The 19923-nt window shown below is 40.5% G+C and overlaps 1 protein-coding gene across 3 annotated transcripts in view; it reads right to left on the reverse strand.

Annotated features, from left to right (window-relative positions):
- Nucleotides 1–19923, reverse strand: part of psd (pleckstrin and Sec7 domain containing) — a 128872-nt gene that overhangs the window by 52137 nt on the left and 56812 nt on the right. For 2 of the 3 annotated variants that reach the window (XM_008114224.3, XM_008114225.3), the window contains 5 exons: nucleotides 11959–12159; nucleotides 11338–11418; nucleotides 9583–9695; nucleotides 6889–6947; nucleotides 5313–5402 (listed from right to left, as the gene is read on the reverse strand). In XM_008114224.3, coding sequence (XP_008112431.2) covers nucleotides 5313–5402; nucleotides 6889–6947; nucleotides 9583–9695; nucleotides 11338–11418; nucleotides 11959–12159 — 544 coding nt within the window. The remainder of the gene's footprint in view (nucleotides 1–5312; nucleotides 5403–6888; nucleotides 6948–9582; nucleotides 9696–11337; nucleotides 11419–11958; nucleotides 12160–19923) is intronic. The other variant, XM_008114227.3, reaches the window with a different exon arrangement.

Genomic DNA, 19923 nt, shown 5'->3' on the forward strand with positions numbered 1-19923 from the left:
TAATTTGTAAAATAATAAGCTAATTTGATGTTTTATAGGCTTTTCCTTAATCCCTCTTTATTATCCAAGATATTCACTTATCCAAGCTTCTGCCAGCCCGTTTAGCTTGGATAAGTGAGACTCTACTGTATATCAAGGGATCCCAGCAAATTGTAGCTCAATATATTGAGGGAAATTCTGAGAGGCCTCCATCCTAATTCTGCTAATTTGCAGGCAACTGAGTGTATTCAAGATATCTCCACTCCACTAACATCCAAAGAGAAACAAGTGAAAAAAGAGTTTTCAGCAAGGCAAGAAATACCTTGCAGCCGACTGATATTCTACTAACAGCAAAAGAACAAAAGTACCTTCTGAACCTCTGATGCTACATCAGACTGGTACAACTGTAAAGATGAACAAGCAGAGCAAAAGATAGTTTGATCTCTGGTGCTCATACCGCTTTCACTGAGTCATTATTTCTTGTAGACAGAAAAGGAGGGAGAGGAGAGAAGAAGGTACTGGTGCAATGAAGAATAAGACTGCTGTCTGCAATTTCCCTACAGAATACTAGCTCTTCCTGCAAGAATACAATTGTAATCAGAAGCACATTCCCAACTCTGTTTCACAACAGTACAGAAAAGGAGCTTTACTCTTGACTTCAGGATTTCCTTTCTAGTGGAGGAAGCTACATATCTTGGGCTTCAGAAGAACAGTGAGATAACAGAATATGAATATAGGAAGAGAGTCGGAGACGACTAAACGACTGAGCAGCAGCAGCAGCAGATGGATTCCCCCTTGATGGATTGTCACCTTGACGTGGTGAGGGGGCTTGCGTGTTCCAATGAACTTGAGGGCACAACCACAGGAGTCACACACTCCCAGGAGTGGCCACAGGGGGGGTTCCAGACCAAGCACAATCCGAAGACCCAAAGACCTCAACGGCGGAACAGGCGAAGGATAACATGGTACATATTAAAACGGCTGTGAAGGCGGAAGAAGGCTGCGACAGACTGAGAAGCCACTCTCGTTGTGTTAATCACACCACTGCTGGGACCTCAATCTGTGAAGACTGACCTCCACACATTAAAAAAAAAATCACGCACAGGCGTCTTCCAAGAAATGGAGGACCATCATCCTCGAACTATGAGGGATCACCTAAGAAGATAGGAAGATAGACATATCTTCCACTTGGCCAGAAACTCAAGCAAGTTCCTGCGGAACTAGGTGTTAAATGCACATTTCCAGAACATGCCGTAACAGAAAATGAATATTTTTATTCAGGGAGTTGATTTCCATTTTACTGCCTTGATGGCTCCTTACATGCTGGTCACTCCCAAAGCTCCTCATTTGCCAATTCTGGCACTCTGCTCCTCTTTAGTTGGGGGTCTCTTGGAAGGAGAGTTCAACATGATTCCACATGGTCAGGTTTCATTCATTGCATGTTAAGGTTTCCGTAAGGTTTGGTAGACAAATCTGTATCTATATGGGTCATATAATGTGAAGTCACCTCTCAGTTGCTGTAGGGTATCCGCATGACACACTGCTGGATTGGCAGCAGAAGCACTGCATCCATCTGTTAATCTGTCTCAAGGGGAATAGGAATTTATTCTAAATCTTCTAGGAATCTCAGGGGTGATCCCTGGAGTTTGGAGCTGTGGATACTTGAATTGGAACAGATCTGGTTGGATCATGCCTGATCTATTGTACACATGTCCAACAGAGCTACTGCTACATTGCCAGTCTCAAACAGCTCCCTTGCGGAGCCCTGCTGGCAATGTCACTTCTGGCGAGGTCACAACAGTACACCCTGCCATTTTACTAGGAACAGCAACTTCACTAGCAAGCCTCTATGAAGGTGCTACTTGTGCCTGGTGCTGTGGCCCCAATGTAGGGGTCCCCAAATGGGTCGGATGTGCCCTCTAAGGTAATTTACTCGCCCCTTTGCCCTAAATTTTAGACTGAGAGTCACCCTAAGTTTGAAATGATCTGAAGGCACACAACAATAATCCTAATCCGCTTTTTGGCTTCTCATCAGCCAAAAGCAGGCCCACATTTCCCATTGCAAGACTGATAAGTTTATGTTGGTTAAAATTGTTCTTCATTTTAAATACTGTATTGATCTTTCATGTGTTTTGCACTACAAACATGATATATGCAGTGTGCATAAGAATTCGATCATGTTTTTCCAAACTATAGCCTGGTCCTCCAATAGCCTGAGATACTGTGAACCGCCCTCATCTTAAAAAGTTTGAAGACCCCCGCCCCAATGCATCCTCAACTCATAGCCACCTGGGCACTGAAAAACATTAGGGTAGCTCTCAAAGGGTTTACCTGGATTAATTGGGTCAGTGTAGACATGGCCAAGATTAGAGATGTGCTACTAGAAGGGTTTTCAGCTCTTCCCTCCATACCACAGACCTGATTCAAATATAACACAAACTGTATTGTTTCTCTCCCAGCACCCCTCTGCCCCTCTGCCATCAAATGCAGCTTCTTGAGATCTGTATATTAAATTAGATGCCTGCAGTGGCTGCTGCTAGCCACAGGGACTGGTGGAGGAGAATGGTATAATGAGGCACTGAATTTTTGGCTAGACATATGATGTACACTGCTCTAAGTCCCCCACGGGGTGAGAGGAGTGGGATAGAAATGAAGTAAATAAATTGTAAGTTCCCAGAAAAATAACAGTTTTGGAGAAACCCAGCAGTCCACAGGAAGTGTAACTCTAAGATCACAATGAATGCAGAACAAAGGGAATCCACACAACCCTACAGAAGCACCCATTTGGACCTGTATTGTCCTGCTCCTGCAACATCTCCCACGGTACAGGAAATTCAAAGGACTTTAAGATCAAGTGTGAAGTATTGAAGAGGTTCCATCTTGCCACACAAAGTAACAATAGTAACATCACCATAGTAATAGTTACAATTTTTGGAAAAATGCAACAGAGAACCCTAAGAACATTCATGATCTTTGTGGCCACCAATTTCTTCACTCTGTGCCTACTCAGAAGTAAGAGTGAGAAGTCACAGATCAACAATTCAACCAATGTATATTTTTTTCCACAGCAGACGTACTATTATTCAGGAGTAACCATGGGCAACATGTTCTTTAAACTTGATCTACTTTCCAATAAATGCTAAGAGGTATGATTTAATGAAATGATTGTACAATGGCTGTCTATTTGCTGCCTTTCTCACACACTTACTTCACATTATGGGTGAGTGTGGAGGGAGTAGGACTCCAGGAACCACAGGGGGAAATGAAGATTCTAACAAACCACACTTTTGACACTACCAGGTCTAAACCAAAATTGTAACAAAACACGACTGAAATAGTCACAATGCTTCAAATGAGTAGTGAACCCTGATTGCACAGGCTTCCCAGCTCTGCAAAGATGTAATTCAAATTTCAAATTCATTAGCTCAACTGTTGTGCTTTTTAAAATAGGTGCCAGAATTCTGGGCCTTGGGTCCTATGATGAAAGAAAGATGAGATAAATAAATAATATAGGGAGGAAATCATAAAACCATGCTGATAGTGATCAGGTAGCATCCTTATCTTCTGAGTCTCACCAGGAAAAGCTCAGCAACCCACGTTAGTGATATGAATGCCAGTGACGTCAAGAGTATGTTTCCTTAATGATTAATTCTAACCAGAGATTAATGTTGTCACTAATGATTTTGGCACATGTCTATAATGAGAAATAATTAATAAATGCACTTGAATGAGTTCCTTTTAAATCATTTAAATTATAAAGTTTATAAATGATTAATCAGTTAAATGATTAAATATTGTAGCCCTTCTGATGCTTATTTCTTCACAGATGAGACTGCAGGAAGTGTTTTGGGGATCCCTTTATTAGCAAGGTTTTTAAAATCGTGTCAGAACTAGAAGTGACTTGAGAACATACTGCAAGTCGCTCCGGGTGTGAGAGAATTGGCTGTCTTCAGAGATGTTGCCCAGGGGACGTCTGGATGTGTTACCATCCTGCTGGGAGGCTTCTCTCATGTCGCTGCAAGCTAGAGCTGACAGACGGGAACTCAACTCCTCTTGCGGATTTGAACCGGTAACCATCAGGTTAGCAACCCAACCTTCAGGTCAGCAGTCCAGCCAGACTAGGGTTTAACCCACTGCGCCACTGCAGCTCCTTATTAGCTAGGTAAGACTGATTTAACGTTTGTTTTGGTGGAATGCAATGGTTTCATTTCTCTTACTTTTATTGTTGATATTGACATCATTCTTAGTTACCCTTTCTGTTGTTAATCCTTGCTTATCGTTCCACTGCAGTTATTGTTTATGCTAATGCTAAGTTATATTATTAATAAGAAGCATTTTGCTAAAAATGTGTGTGATATTAAATTTTTATATCAGATTTTGTCAACATCAGCAAGAAAATGGCCTGGGAGTGGAAGAGGACACAAATATTTTGTCTATAACTTTTCGTTTCCCCATCAGGAAAGGCCCCAATGCAGCTCTGGACATCTTACATTTGGACATACATATTCTTACATTTTAAAAGCACATGTTCTTCAGCTCTAGGCAAAATATTTTTAAATATAGTAGAAAAATGGCTTTGTGGGCTTTTTTTTATTCAGCAAGCTGGAGAAACCAATCACGATTAAAGACTAGGGCAACCTTAGAAGAGAGCTCCTTGTAAGCTTTATAATGGCTCATCCAAATCTATTAGGATTATTTGTTATGCCTCTACTGCCCCTCCCGCAGCATTTGTCACTTCTGCCTGGCCTATATCATCCTGTTTCTTGCTCCAAAAGTGCTCATTAACCACAAAAACCACCTTTTCTAAATCTAGTAAGCCTAATAAAACCTCTGCATTTTCTTAGATCATGACAGTCCCTATATCTCTTTGTGGACATCAGGGTCCTGCAGCAAACAATGGAAGATCCATTTTCCAGACACTGGAATATTTTGTAAAAGTTTGTGGAAATGTTTTCAAAACATTCTGCTCTAATACAAGATATTTGCTTTTGTGTGTGTGGAAGGATAGAACGCAAGAAGAGGCCAGAGATTTCAGAGAAGCAATTCTGAAATCCAATTTTATTAAGACCTTTGCATACTTCAGATGGTTGGCCAGTGCTAGTGATCCCTGTTCAGTTGTGGAGTGCAGGCAGAGCCCCTTCTGTTTTGAATATCGGGGCCCTGGTTGGAGAAAGCCCACTTTTTGAAAAGGACTTCAGCCTGGACAATACTCTTACTTGCCAGAAAACCCCACCAAACATGCCAGTCCTAGGTGAAATATCCAAGTAAAAGTGGCATGCAACTCGATCCCAAGTACTGTACTATTTGTCCAAAAAAAGCTCTGAAATTATTACCTTGAGAAGCTCCCGGGGGAAATCACTTCCTTCATTGAGTCCTTCCAGGTTGCAAATAAAATCTGAGCAGGACATTCGTTTCCCAATGTTCTACAAGGAGGAGTAAGGGAAAGAACAAGAGAAACATAGCCATGAGAGCTACACCATTAGTCGTATCAAGATTATCAAGGCAGAATCCCATGTTAGAAGATAAAGTAATGTGCTCTGATTCCTATTAGTCCTTTCAATGAAAGACTTAGGGCTCTTCCAGACAGGCCACTATATCCCAGGATCTGATCCCAGGTTTACTGTTTATCTCAGATTATATGGCAGTGCAGAATCATATAATCCAGTTTAAACCAGAAAACCTGGGTTCAGATCCTGGGATACAGGGCCTGTCTGGAAGGGCCCTTAGGCCACATCTACACTGCCATATAATCCAGTTTCTGAATCCAGATTATTTGCTTTGAATAGAATTATATGAGTTTACACTACCATATAATCCAGTTCAAAGTAGACAATCTGGATTCAGAAACTGGACTAAATGACAGTGTAAGATGGGGCTTTAGACAACTTGACGTGGGAGTTGTCTATCAGTAGTTATGACAGCTTAGGGCAGGATGGATAGCTACAGTAAGTACACATATATATATATTCATGTGTACAGACCTTCAAGTTGCCTGGAAACCTATGAAGTTTTCTTCCGGTTGGTCATTATAATGCATGCTGCACTAGGGGTTGGTGCAGAGGAACATTGCTTTCAATATGTGCTATTACAACAGCACACACAGTACATTTTGGGCACATTTTTCTTCCAGGCTGAGTTCCAATGAAATCTGTTCTTTTGATCTGCGCCAGTGCCTTTTTTCAACTTTGTGCAGTGGTACCTTATTTCTCCTTGAAACAGTTTTTATTTTTTAAAATTGTTATAAATCTTTATAATTGCAATATTCTTGTCTTCCAGCCCATGTTTTTTTCTTTATCTCCCTTTATAGTGACGTGTTTTATCGCATTTCCTTTTCAATCTCTCACTATCTATATCATTTATTCCTCCCCCCTCTTTTTATGCTCCCCTTTCTCTTTAATCTTTTCTAGTCATGTAATCTGTTACAAGGGCATAGGGAGGAGAAAGTGAAACATTTTACCATACTCCAGAATTCTGTATCTAGTTAAATCTGCCCCCTCTTTTTCTCTTTCAGCACTGGTGCATAGGAGCAAATCCATCTTTCCCTTCCCAAATTCACAATCAGGACATATTTTAGTATATATAATCATTCTACTTCCAAAATAGGACAGCTATGAATGTTTCAAAATCCCCTATAGCAGTGGCTACTCTTCTTCTAATTTGCCCTGGGAAAATTTATTCTGTTTTCTGGGTAGTGGGGCAAGGGGCTTATTGGAAATAGAAAAAAAAACATATTTGGTACTCTAAAGCACTGTAATTGCCCAGTTTGGGTGAAATATAATACCATGTGATTCATTTAAGTGAGGACAAAGTATTCCTAGCCCAGGAAATTGAAGTTTTCATGCATTGTGCTTTGATATATCTCCCTAATAAACTTTCAAGAGTAGCGAGTAGGAGGACCAGTGCACTTACATGTCCATGAAGGTCAGTGTTTAACAGCATCAATGCACACGTCAGCGTGTGGGCTCCATCTGTAGAATAAGCATCCAAGAGAGATCATCAGCCCGAGCCCAACCAGCTTTCCTTTTACTGCATGTTGCTCAAATGTTTGCATGACGTAGACCATACCTGAACTGAAGGTCTCATCGAAATAGCCCTAAAAGCTGAATTCTCTAAAGCCCCTTCCACACAGCTCTATAAAATCCCATAGTATCTGCTTTTAACTGAATTATATGGCAGTGTGGACTCAGATAACCCAGATATTGTGGATTATCTGCCTTGATATTCTGGGTTATATAGCTGTGTGGAAGGGCCCAAAGACAGGTAAAATCCCTACAGAACTTTGTCAACTCTGTGTTGTCGAAGGCTTTCATGGCCGGGATCACAGGGTTGTTGTATGTCTTTCGGGCTGTGTGGCCATGTTCCAGAAGTATTCTCTCCTCTGAGGATGCCTGCCATAGATGTGGGCGAAACGTCAGGAGAGAATACTTCTGGAACATGGCCACACAGCCCGAAAGACATACAACAACCCTTTGTCAACTCTTTCACAAACACAGAAATAAATCTTTCAAATGTGAGTTATATAAAATGTTCTGCACTGTATTATCAACCAAAAGGTTTTCGAACAGAAAGCAAAGTGAACATTTCTTGATATTTTCAGTTTCATGAATACGCTTTTCCAAACATTGCAATAGACATATCTTAAATTATTGAAGTTGCTGTGTTTGCTGTGGTTTTAAATTTTTACAAAAGTTGATTGCTTTTCTTTGAGACTATTTTTATTTTTATGCATATGTAACTGCAGTATAAGTGGTTCAATGAAACAAATTCTTTGCTGTGTAACATACTCTGTGTATGTGTGTGCATGCACACATGGGGGTGAAAAGATACAGTTTTTCACGTGTTCTTTTAAAGATATGGAAAGAGACAAAGAATGAGTAAGCTGTAAATGGGCTGAAAGTGTAGCATGTTGGAGTGTCATCTCTCTCTCTCTAAGGAACGGAGGAGGGGTAGTATCTCTGTTGCCCTCAGTCATGTCTCTTTGCCTTCACTTATGCTTCAACTCATACATATCTTTCAACATTTTAGGCAAATGGCCAAACAATGGCTGGTCAAAATGGCAAAGCTTATTCATGAGGAGAAACTAGGAAAGGCTGCAGCAGTTTGCTTTTGTCTAAGTCAAGTAGAAATGGCAACACTCCTTCCTCTCCTCTTGCTCTGCTCACTTGATAAACCTTTGCACTTTGAACTCAGTTTGTAGCAGTGGAATAAGCTGAGGACAAAGGGAGGGAGTGAAAAAGGGGAGAAACCGGGACATTTTAAAAGCAGGTAATAAAGTGGGATGACAGAGTCCCCAACAAATAAGGAAAGTTGGAAAGCATGCTAGTATGTTGGGATTCATAAAATATTAAAGATAGGGCACGGCTCAACTGCTATATCTTCCAAAGGGTACTAAGCTCCTAGAACTTTCTGTAAATGGGAATGTAAAAAAATATTATTGATTTTAGAATGCAAAAACCAAGAGTATAATTCTGGTTTTTATACGCAGAGAGCAGGGTACATAAGGGAGCCAGAAATGAGGGGAGGAAAACTGTCAGGATCCTATGTTTAGGACCTGCCATGTTGGAGATTATGATGTATTCATGTTATGTCTTATTGTTGCATCCATACTGTAATACCATATTCATACTATTCATTGTAAGTAATAGGCATTTCATATAGCTATGCACTTGTAGCTTTAGAGCAGATGGGAATTAGAGTAGAGTTAGATAATGACAAGCTATAATTCATGGTTAGCCAGAGAGGTGTGCAGCTTATTGCAGTAACAAGGCACCTGGAGGAAAAGGGGGTTGAACTTCAGTTGGAGAGAGGGAATGTCCTGGGACCCAACACTGTTTTCAAGTGAGTTAATACTTAGCCCAGTAGTTCTCAACCTGGGGTCCCCAGATGTTTTTAGCCTACAACTCCCAGCCAGTTTACCAGCTGTTAGGATTTTTGTGAGTTGAAGGCTAAAAACATCTGAGGACCCTAGGTTGAGAACCACTGACTTAGCTTAATTGACCAAGAATGGATAAACCGCAAAAAGGGTAATGGAGGGTACAATTTAAACCAATGTTTCAATGTGCGCCAAATGTTTGAATGCCTGGCCTTTAAATTGTGTATCCTTGGAGCAATCTACAGTTCTGATAATAATACCCTATAGTCACCTGTATTGTAGTTTTCAATAAAGTTCTTCAATCTTAAAATTGGACTTATTTTAGAAACAGCCTAGGTTTGCAGTTGACAGAAATTTTGTTCATTGCAGACTTTCTTTCCCAGTCAGATATGGGGATCACCTCCATTAAGCCAAAATCAAACTCCTGCTGCTGTTAGCAGAGCAATCTACCCTGCACTTTCTTTCCCACCAAAATCCAGGTTTTTTGTCCTTCATACTTCCTTTTGAGAAAGCAAACGGTGCAGAGTCCTCAGCAAACAGTACTTAGTCCCAATTCCAGCCTGTGTGGGCTGCTGTAACCCAGTGATATTACAATGCAGGACCCTCCAGTTGATCTGCTTGACTGGCCCAACACAGATCTCTGGTTGTGGGGAGCAGAAACAAGCCTCCCAATTTCACCTCCAAGCCTCCCAATTTCACCCATCATTTTTTCTCCTTTCATGATATCTCACCTTCAGAAGAGATAGCTTTAGGATTGCACTCATAGTAACGCTGTGAAAAGTGAGCTAAGACTCGCTCCCGCTCCTGGGTCTCACCCATAAGGGCCAGTTCTTTCAGAAAGGACCTGGGAAAAACAAGGACCAAAAGTTACGTGGAGTAATAATACCCACTGGCCCATTGGAATTTGCTACTGATGGGAACCCCAATAATGTTTCTTCTTTGGGCAGTAAAAATGTAGAAAACAATTCCATCCTGTATACTGGCATGAACCCATTGCCTCCCCTCATCACATAAATGCCACAATTAGTTCAGACAACACAATGCTCCCTTAGGACCATCAGTAATCCAGTTGTATCATTTTCGCATCTCTCCAGGCATCCATGCACCAGTAAGTGTAATCTCAGTCAAACTGGTTATAATAGGTCAAAAATTTGGAAGCAATTTTTCTTAATGCATGCATTTCTGTGTGTACTGTCCCCTAATGTATACTCTTTTAAATATTATATTATCTGGAGTACATTTTTGCATCTAGCTTCATCTAATGTAAACAATTTGGATTGAAGAAAGGCACTGAAAAGTGCAGGGGACTGCAAAGGTTACACATCAGAAGATATTGTGTTATGATCTCCTCTTTAGTGAATTTTCAGTAGTGAAGTGATGATGGGGAGAACTAGTTATAGGGAAAACCAGGAAGGGTTCAGTTGGAAGATAGTCATTTTTGGATCAGCTCTAAAATGCTGAGAACAAGGCAGGGATGTTGCATAATAGATGTGAGTTCTAATGCGATGCAGGCCAATAGTTGGTTGAGGAGTAGGTGAGGGTGAGTGGGTGTTAATCTTTTCCCTCATGCCCCATTCTACCAGGCAGAAACCACTCCTTGCTTGGAAGAAAGACAATATAGGCACCTTGCTTTCCCTCTAGAAGAATGGATACTGGTATGGAGGCTGCATGAGTTTGATTACAAAATGAAATGTAGAGAAAAATGAGCCCCCCCCCCACCTCATCCACAGCATTGCTGATTTACCCTATCCCTTCACCCCGCCACCTTCCAGTACTCCTTGTCTGCTGAAAAAAGAAGGAATGGGTTGTTTATGGCTATCTTATATCACGTACACACATGTATATCTTATATCATGTACACACATTTAATTTTGTTTTATGAACTGCAGACAATGAAGCAGGGGAATAAATTTCCAGCAATCAATGGTTGACATTATCCTCAAGGTGACTATGACAATCTCAGCATCACATATGTACTGAATCTGAATAGCCATTTTAGGAAGAGAGTAAATGATTTTGAAAACACTTTTTCTCAGCACATTTTAAGCACCTGACATATTATTAAAAAAACATCTGCATTTCCTTTGACAGACGCATGTCTAGGGTGACCCCACTACTTCAGAAAAGAGCAATCGAAATCTACTCTAAATCTGAGACCGTCTTTCACAACTAGTGATCCACTCATTCCTGCTCCACAGCCTGCATGGAGCCCATTGGCTCTGTGTTGTTGCCCTCTAGGTGCTGGATCCACTCTGCCTAGTTTGTCAATTTGGGGCTGGCAGGGAAAACAGAAGGCTTATCCAATGCTGATGAGCTGCCAGGGCTGCTTAGAAGTCTAATGAGAAAATTCAGAACTGCTGTATTTCTATGGATATAAATAAATGTTAATCCTGAAAGCAACTGCAGACATCTTCTGCTGAATTCCTTTTAAACTCAGTTTTCTCAACTTTACCATTTCAAGTATTGCACATATCCTGACCACTCACCTTAGTGCTTGATCCAAACTCATTCCAGTAAATTCAAAGAACTTGAGATACTCCCCTGCGACCATCTTACTAAAATCATTACTAGAAAGAGAGGGAAAAAATGATTTTAAAAACTTTTGTTGTACGACAGAAGGATAATAACTAAGACAACCAAAACACGAGGACTTCATGAATACCATAACAAGAAGCACAAAGACAAGATTTAAGACAGAATTTATACGAAGCCAGCAAAGGCGCCTAGAAGTCTTTGATTAATATTTAATTCCACGGTTCCTTATGTGCCTTAATTTCTAGTTAGCTTTATTCTCTAGTTGCTGGATATACATTAAGAGTGAAGGCACACGTGGTTAGTGCAAACATTTTTGTCAAGCTACAGAAAATGCAGCATAGATCACCCTCGGGCCATAAACCATGTGGGCCATGCAGAAAACACTGCCATGCCGAGTGTCTCATGAAGCCAAGCTAGCCAGAGGTTTACTTATTATTCTTGAGTGAAGGCAGTATCTTATCTGATGTCCTCCACGAGGCTTTCTCCTCAGGATATTTCTGCATGAATGTAGCTGGATTCCCTCAGGGGGTTAACAGAGCTCTGGGTGAACAGTCTTTTCTCCTAATACCCACACGTACTTCTTCCCCAGGTGCCGGGCTACATCTGCTTTTTTGAAACCATCCAGATTGTAGAGCCTCTTTGCCAGACGCTTAGCAGCCTCCAGATCAGCCTTGTGCCCATTGGAGAGTGTGTCTGTGCTGCCCAGGGCCAGTTGCTCGGTGCTGTCCATTTCAGAATCCGAGTCAGAAACCAAGTGACTTAGAGGATGTTCACTAAAACAAAAACACAGATGCTGTTCAAATGAATGGCAATTTTCCCTTTTTCATGGTTAAACATGAAAGTAAAATGCTTCAACTGGAATAACAGCAGAAAAAATTACTAGCTCAGAAGAGAGGAGGTGGAAAATCCCTGCTGAGTACTAAATCCAAATAAAAAGAACTGTATTATGAAAAACCCCACACCTGAAAATGTTGTCTCTAATGCTGCAAGTCCCCTTTTTTCTATCTGTGCCAAATATCTCTTTTTACAGGATCTTTTGAACAGATATCTCTCTGATGTGGTTTATAAAAGAAAGGTACAAATAATAGAATATATAATACAATGAAGTAAAATGGGCAGAAAACGTTTCTTTAAAAAATCAAGGGGAGCAGATTTTTACTGAGCAATAGCACAGTCCTGATTCAAACATGTATTAGATATGGCATTACGAATAGGCAAACACCTCCTATGCCACAGCTGAAATAGTCTTCCGATATTTATACTCACCAGGGCCAAAGCCAGAAAAAAAATTCGGTGTGTGTGTGTGTGTGTGTGAAACTTTTTTTTAGCAAGTTCCATAACGCAAAATAATTTAGAAATTAGGCTCCACTGATAACTTCAGTGGACACTCATGGGGATATGGTTAACCAATTAAAATTCATGAATAAACCAGGGTTTTTTTTTTAAACCTGAAAATTTTCAGAGGTTGGACCTCTAATCCGCCCCCTTGGCTACAGCCCTGATGCTCACATAACTCCTGTCTGCTACCTGATTTCAGAAACTACTCAGCAGAGGGATTTGCCATGACAAATGCTGACTGTCACTGTGCTCAATGAGCCCAAAACGGAAGCAGCAAAGGGACAGAGCAAGGAAAGAGCTGCATTATGCCAGATTCAAATCTATCTCACCCCAATGTCGTGGGCACTATGCCAATAGTCACAATGTTAGGATAGATACAGAGTAATCCTAAATAGTTTGCAGTACCTATAGCCTGAGACCAGTTTAGATTTAGCAGAACTTCAGGTTTAATGTCACTCAGATGGCTCTAAGCTACCTTGGTGAGTCTGGATTGTATTCCAATAACTGGTTATAAAACATGTTAAACTATTACTTCGTTCTATTTTTCTCCTTACATGGCTTAACTCATTGTATGTTACTGAGGCTGATCCTATACATAAGCTGCCTCATCACACTAGAGCATGAATCCACTTTAAATCCGGTTTCTGCCTCCTGCATAATTTTGGGGTTTGTAGTTTGGTAAGGCTCAGGACAGGGGCCCCTGGTGGCATAGTGTGTTAAAGCGCTGAGCTGCTGAACTTGTGGACCTAAAGGTGCCAGGTTCAAATCCCGGGAGCAGAATGAGCACCCGTTGTTAGCCCCAGCTCCTGCCAACCTAGCAGTTCGATAACATGCCGGCCACATGACCTTCCCGGTGGGAAGGTAATGGTGCTCCATGCAGTCATGCCGGCCACATCACCTTGGAGATGTCTATGGATAATGCCGGCTCTTTGGCCTAGAAATGGAGATGAGCACCAACCCTCAGAGTCAGTCACAACTGGACTTAACATCAGGGGAAACCTTTACCTTTACCTTTAAGGCTCAGGACCTGTCTGGCTGAGCTGTTCAAAGCCCCCTCCTTAAAGTGGATTTAAAATGGATCCAAGCTGTAGTGTGATGAGGTCCTAAGAGGTGCCTAATGCCAACCCTCTATATTAAAGAATTATAGCATGTTTGAATTCATTAGGGCACAGGACTCTTTTTCTGACATTTTGTGAAGAAGAACTGGGAATGGAATGAATGCCTCATATGGCTCTGTTGCTAGGCAAGCTAATCGTTTGCTGCATCATACTTCTGGAGCAGGAACAGAGATAAAGTAAGTTCTGGAAACCCATCAGAAGAATAACTGAAAAGCAACGGAAGAGCTGACATTGGGAAACAAGTGTAGAATATAATCAAAGAAAAGGGTGAAACTTTGTTTTGAATGGTAGGGAAATAGGGAGGACATTGTATATTTAGTCATCAAGCAGCCACTGTTGACCTTTTAGGTCTGAAAGGCTGGTATCTTTGTTATCGAGAAATCGGACTTGCCAACAATTTGAATAATCTAAAATATATGAATTCCACTGGAAAATATAGCCAGTCACATGGTAATTTCTAATCACCCTAAAAAGTAAAATTTTCTATGACATTCTCTAGAACATGAACTCACTTCGCCTTTGCCTCACCCTCACCGAGAAAATCATAATCCAATTTTCTTTATCTATCTGACATGATATGATCTAGGCTAACCCTGGGAACATTGCCTCATCTATAGCACCTATCTGGAACTGCTCTGCGAATCCTCCATTATATGTAATTATGCCTTAAACAGCTTTTGTACATCAGCCAGCACCTCTTTTGTCTAGCTGGCATTGGAACATCAGGACCCAACAATCACCCATCAAACCGCAATTCACCCAGAGGCTCCCAATTTCTGGGAAGGACTCACAACAGACACACAACTTCAAATCCACAAATGACAATTTATTAAATTTCCCACCTTGCCTCTGATTGGCTCAGAAGCAAGAGCAGACCTGCACCTCCTCCAGTGACACTGCGGATCGTAGCCGGCACCCTTCAGGACCAATGGGAAACCAGCACGGCAATTTTCTATTGTTCTGTACTGCTTTTTTTCTGTTGAATGTACTATAAATAAACCCATGTGTTCACAGTTGGGGTATTTCAGTACTTTCTCCGCGGACATCTTCTCTGGCCATTGAGAATAAACCTCTCGTTTTGCCTTCTATCCCATCCGCATCTGATTTGCTACGCTGGGCTCCTCAAACCCATGATTTTAATGGAGCTAAAATCACATAACATCTTGCTACCCTATTTATTGATCTGCATAACTTTTAGAGAACTAGGGGGCATTGTGACTATATTTCTCCTTTGTTGTCATTCTGGTTTCTACTATATAATGTAAAATATTTGCGTATTATTTGCAATAAACTACAATGAACCACTTTGCAATTGTTTAGGATTCCTCACAAACCCATTGCTAAGCACTTGAATAATTATGAGAAACGTGTTCCTCATTTTTACCTGCCCTGTTTTTTTCCTTGGCTTTTCTATCTCCCCATCTTCTGCTTTCCATCACACCCTGCTTCACTCAGGTCACTTGCTTTGAGTGGGTTGGTAATATTGGAGAAAGAAGATTCATTCAGGAGAACATGCCTTGTCTTCAGAAGGAAATCTCATGGAATCCTTTTGTAATCTTTTAATATGGTTATTATAGCTCACTCTGCGCTATTGGAAAGTTTTCTTCATCACCCCCATTCCCCCTCCCCCCAGGTTTGTTGTCACATTTTATGAGATTTGGTGAGAATTTAATACCTGGTTCTAGTAAAGATGTTGTGGATCACTGTATGTGCATGGATATCCACAAATTGCCAAAAGTCTGAAGTCCTTTGCTTGTGTGTGTGTTATATTTTATTAAACTCAATGGGAATTTAGTAGATGTCCTAGTAAAGACATCTTGGATCAGGTTACATTTCTGAAACCATCACTTGGAGGTAAGTGAAGTTCATTGTCACAAACACTTGTGTTCAGTTAAGTGCCAGAGGGGAAACATGAATGCTTAATGCTTCTGCCCTACTGTTCATTAACAGTGTGATTTTATGTTTCTATACAGAAGTCCAATTGAGTTCTGTGAGACTGGCTCCTTGATAAGAGGACAGACATTACAGCCATTCTGGAGAATAAATTCCTCTGGATCTAGATTGAATTAGAGAATCAAAGAAACAAGGGAAATGTTGGGCTGCCATTTTTCCTGGATTGGAGCCAACAGGTTGACAAACTTGCAGTTCCACTCTCTACATTTTAAAAAAAATCCTGTTAACTTTGAGGGAAGGTTATGTGGGGAACTTGAAATGGGGAGCTTTGTACTGATGTGACGTCAGGGTGCAGGAACTGTCTGGCTTTCAAGATCAATATAAATTTGGATGAAAACCAGTGGGGATGTTAATGGGGGTGGTTTACAACAGGATACTGTGAACCGGAGCTAGGAAATAGCTCCCATATGGATTCAGACTTAATCTGTACTAATTCAATCAAACTACTTCAATTATTGTGTCAGTGGCAGTGAAATAGTCCTCCAATTTTATTTTTTTAAGATTATCAAATTAATTTTAAAACCTAACTTGTCAACCTTTGGTTTTCATTACATAGGGTATTTGTCTGTAACAGTCATTTTGTTTGTAATTATGTATATGTGAAGAAAGCAGGAAAATGAATAACGTTTAGTTGAACTGGAATATTTGAAAACATAACACATACAATTATTATAGGGAGGTTTTCTATAATCTAGAACTCTCTCAGTTCAAATGTCAGAAAAAATCAATAACAAACTCCAGTCGCAGTTGTGCATTGCTCATTCTAGTCCACCTACACAGACTCAGAAATTAATTAAGATTATTTACTTGCATTAATTCTCTTTAGAATTTTTTGTTGGAAATGAACCACTGGCAGCAAAAACAATTTAACAGGAGAATATGTTTATCTAGCAGCCTCCATCTCTGCTAATGGGTGTAAAAATAGCATTGTGGAGTGAAGTGAATTGTTTGATATATGTTCTGAGCATCTTTGTAAAATTTCACAAGCTTGGATTTCTAAAACTCTAATTCTGAAAGAATATGCAAACTGATCAAACAAGCAGAAATTGGAATCACTTTTGGCAAATCATAGTAAAGATGCAACTGACATTGTGGCTTTTTCTCCATTGACAATTACAAAATACTGACCAAAACCAATGGAAGAAAATGTGTTGTTTGTAATATGGTCAATGATCTATACAGGCAACAAGATGTAATGGTATTCGTGTTAAATAAAGGGCATATCTACACTAACCACTTAGGTTAGTTTGGAACCAGTTTGGGAGAAACTGGTTTTGTTGTGCAGATGATTAAATTGACATGGCTGGAACAGGTTAGAGGCCAGGAAGGTGATTACATTAACCATGCAAGGGGGCCTCAAGCCGGTTCCAGAATCCACGGATCCCCCCCCCCCCCCATTTCTGAGCAAAATGTGCATCAGCACTCTGGAGGCATAATTGGTGAAGGTGGAGAAAGAAAAGCGATACCGTAGCACATGGAGGTAATATGTTGGGGTGAATGATCCCAGGAAGTCAATTAGCACCCTGCTGCCCAGCTTAGGTAACCCACTTAGGTTAGTTTGGAACCAGTTTGGGAGAAACTGGTTTTGTTGTGCAGATGATTAAATTGACATGGCTGGAACAGGTTAGAGGCCAGGAAGGTGATTACATTAACCATGCAAGGGGGCCTCAAGCCGGTTCCAGAATCCACGGATCCCCCCCCCCCCCATTTCTGAGCAAAATGTGCATCAGCACTCTGGAGGCATAATTGGTGAAGGTGGAGAAAGAAAAGCGATACCGTAGCACATGGAGGTAATATGTTGGGGTGAATGATCCCAGGAAGTCAATTAGCACCCTGCTGCCCAGCTTTTTGGCAGCCTCCTTCCATTCTGAATACATGCTCCAGTATGGGCAGGTGTCTATAAAGTGCTTTGAATTCTGCAAAGTGTGATTTAGATTTAGGGGTAACTGAAGCACATTCAGGGGCTTAACTTGAACTCTCTTGTTACTTTGTTAAAGCACTTTAAACTTTTAAATTCATGCTGCAGCACACTTTGGCAGCATACATTTTCTAGATACCAGTTTGAAGTCGTCTTTAAGCTTCATTACATGGTCAGTGTAGATGTGCCCAAAGACACTAGGAGACCAAGGCTTTGAATCCATCCTTGTCCAAGAAACCCCACTGGGTGACTCTGATAGACAACACTCTCAGGCTCAGAGAAATGCAAGAGCAAACCCACTCCAAAAAAAATTCTGCCATGTGACTGGGTTGCCATATGTCAGAAATTACTTGAAGGCACGCAGCAGCAATCTATGCTATTTCATTGTTTTGTCTAATAAATATGGTTCCATTGTTTTTTTCTTACAGTTCTGTTTTAATTTGCTTAATAATTCATTCTGATCCTAAATAACAGAATCAAAAATTTTGTTTTCTAAGAAATTGTCAACATTGCAACATTAGATTTTACTTCTGGATTATATACTTCAATAATTGTGCAGCCCACAGAAATAGGTTGTGCTATCTTTATTACAGGCCCTGACACAACTGCTGATGAGGCTGGTTTAAAAGCAAATATCATTTGAGCCCTAGGGAATTGTCTGGACCACATAGATATGATTGTCTCTGGTTCAAGTACACACCATAGCCACTGCCTCTAAAATATGTGCCTGGAAAATACTGCCCTTACTGTCTTTATTGCAAAGTTGTACAAATAATGATATCTTTTCCAAGAGAAGAAAATACCATGGGACTAGTGGAATGATAAAATGATGGTGTTCTTCTGTGTCTGCAAATTTCTATGAACATTGTTCTGTACTCTACTGTGATTATTAACAGTGGAGAGAATCTGGTTTCAGGGCAAAAGACATACGAGACTCAGGAAGAGCCTGGGATTTACAATCTCTAAACCAATGAAACCAGCAGATCATATATGATACCAGGGAAGGAACTGTGCTTATCCCAGAAAATAAGAAAACTGGTTTCCTCCCAAATCTGTCACACCCAACTTTCAATTTGATGAGAACTTTGTCTATTTTAAATGTAAATATTCCTACTTTGTATACTGCTGTATGACCCTTACCCAGCGTCAGCAGCTTTGAAGATCCAGGTCACATCAGCAGGCCTTCACTGTCCACAAACATTCCTGGGACAATATGGATTAGTACCTCAGTGCTTAATGGGATAAGACATTGGCAGCATGAAAAGAGACAGGGAGAGCTTATAATTTGTGACTTTTGCTCCAAGATAAATCTAAAACTATTGGTTGGACACCAGGAACACTGGGAAGTAGAGTGAAGAAACTATTGACTTATTTTCTTCTCCTCCTACCATTTTCCTTCTCATATTGCTGCTAGACAGCTGGTATCCCACAGTATTTATGGGGAAAAGAAGAAAAAGAACTTGGAAGAGAAGATAAAATATTTTTGGATGGCTTCTTTGGTACTTTGTAATCTTTGGACACATGAAGTCAGAGTTATTTATAGTAAGTAAAGAGATTTTTGAAGGCTTCTGGCATGAGAAAACAATAGTGGAATTAACCATCTGAAAACAAAACAGAATGGAGTGTTTCATTTAAAAAATCTAATATGTTATCTTGCCATTTAACCCATAAAACTTCTCGATAGTGCCCAGCAATGAGCTAAAACAAATGTTCCCTCCATGGTTCTCATAGCCATAATCTCAATTATACTTCATATGTGACATTTTTATTCCTGAGGTACAGGTAAACCTACACAAAAAATATTAGATGTGAAAATCGTTCAAAGAGTATTATTGCCATACAGCCCAGAGTGTTTCCCAGACACCTAATCTATGTCTTGCAGTTCTACCTACATATGTGTTGCCAGAAGATTTGCTTGTTTTTAATCCAATAGGTACTGATAGCTGCAAATGGCTCACTCTAGTTAAATTCCTGATTTGTTGTTAACCTAATGTTAACAGTTTCTTGCGAGCTTTCCTCTTACTTAGTTTTAGGACTTCATCAGACTGTTTTCTTCCTCCATTTCTACACACTTCAAAGATGGTTCAGAGGGACTCCCACGGAGCCCATCAAACAACGCAACACTGCTTTCGGTGGTGGCTCATCTCCTTAGCATGGGATTCTGCCTCCACAACGGGGGAGGATTTCTAAGCTGGGCACAAATTGACTTC

The sequence above is a fragment of the Anolis carolinensis genome, chromosome 3 (assembly GCF_035594765.1).
Source record: "Anolis carolinensis isolate JA03-04 chromosome 3, rAnoCar3.1.pri, whole genome shotgun sequence".
Taxonomy (NCBI): Eukaryota; Metazoa; Chordata; class Lepidosauria; order Squamata; family Dactyloidae; genus Anolis; species Anolis carolinensis.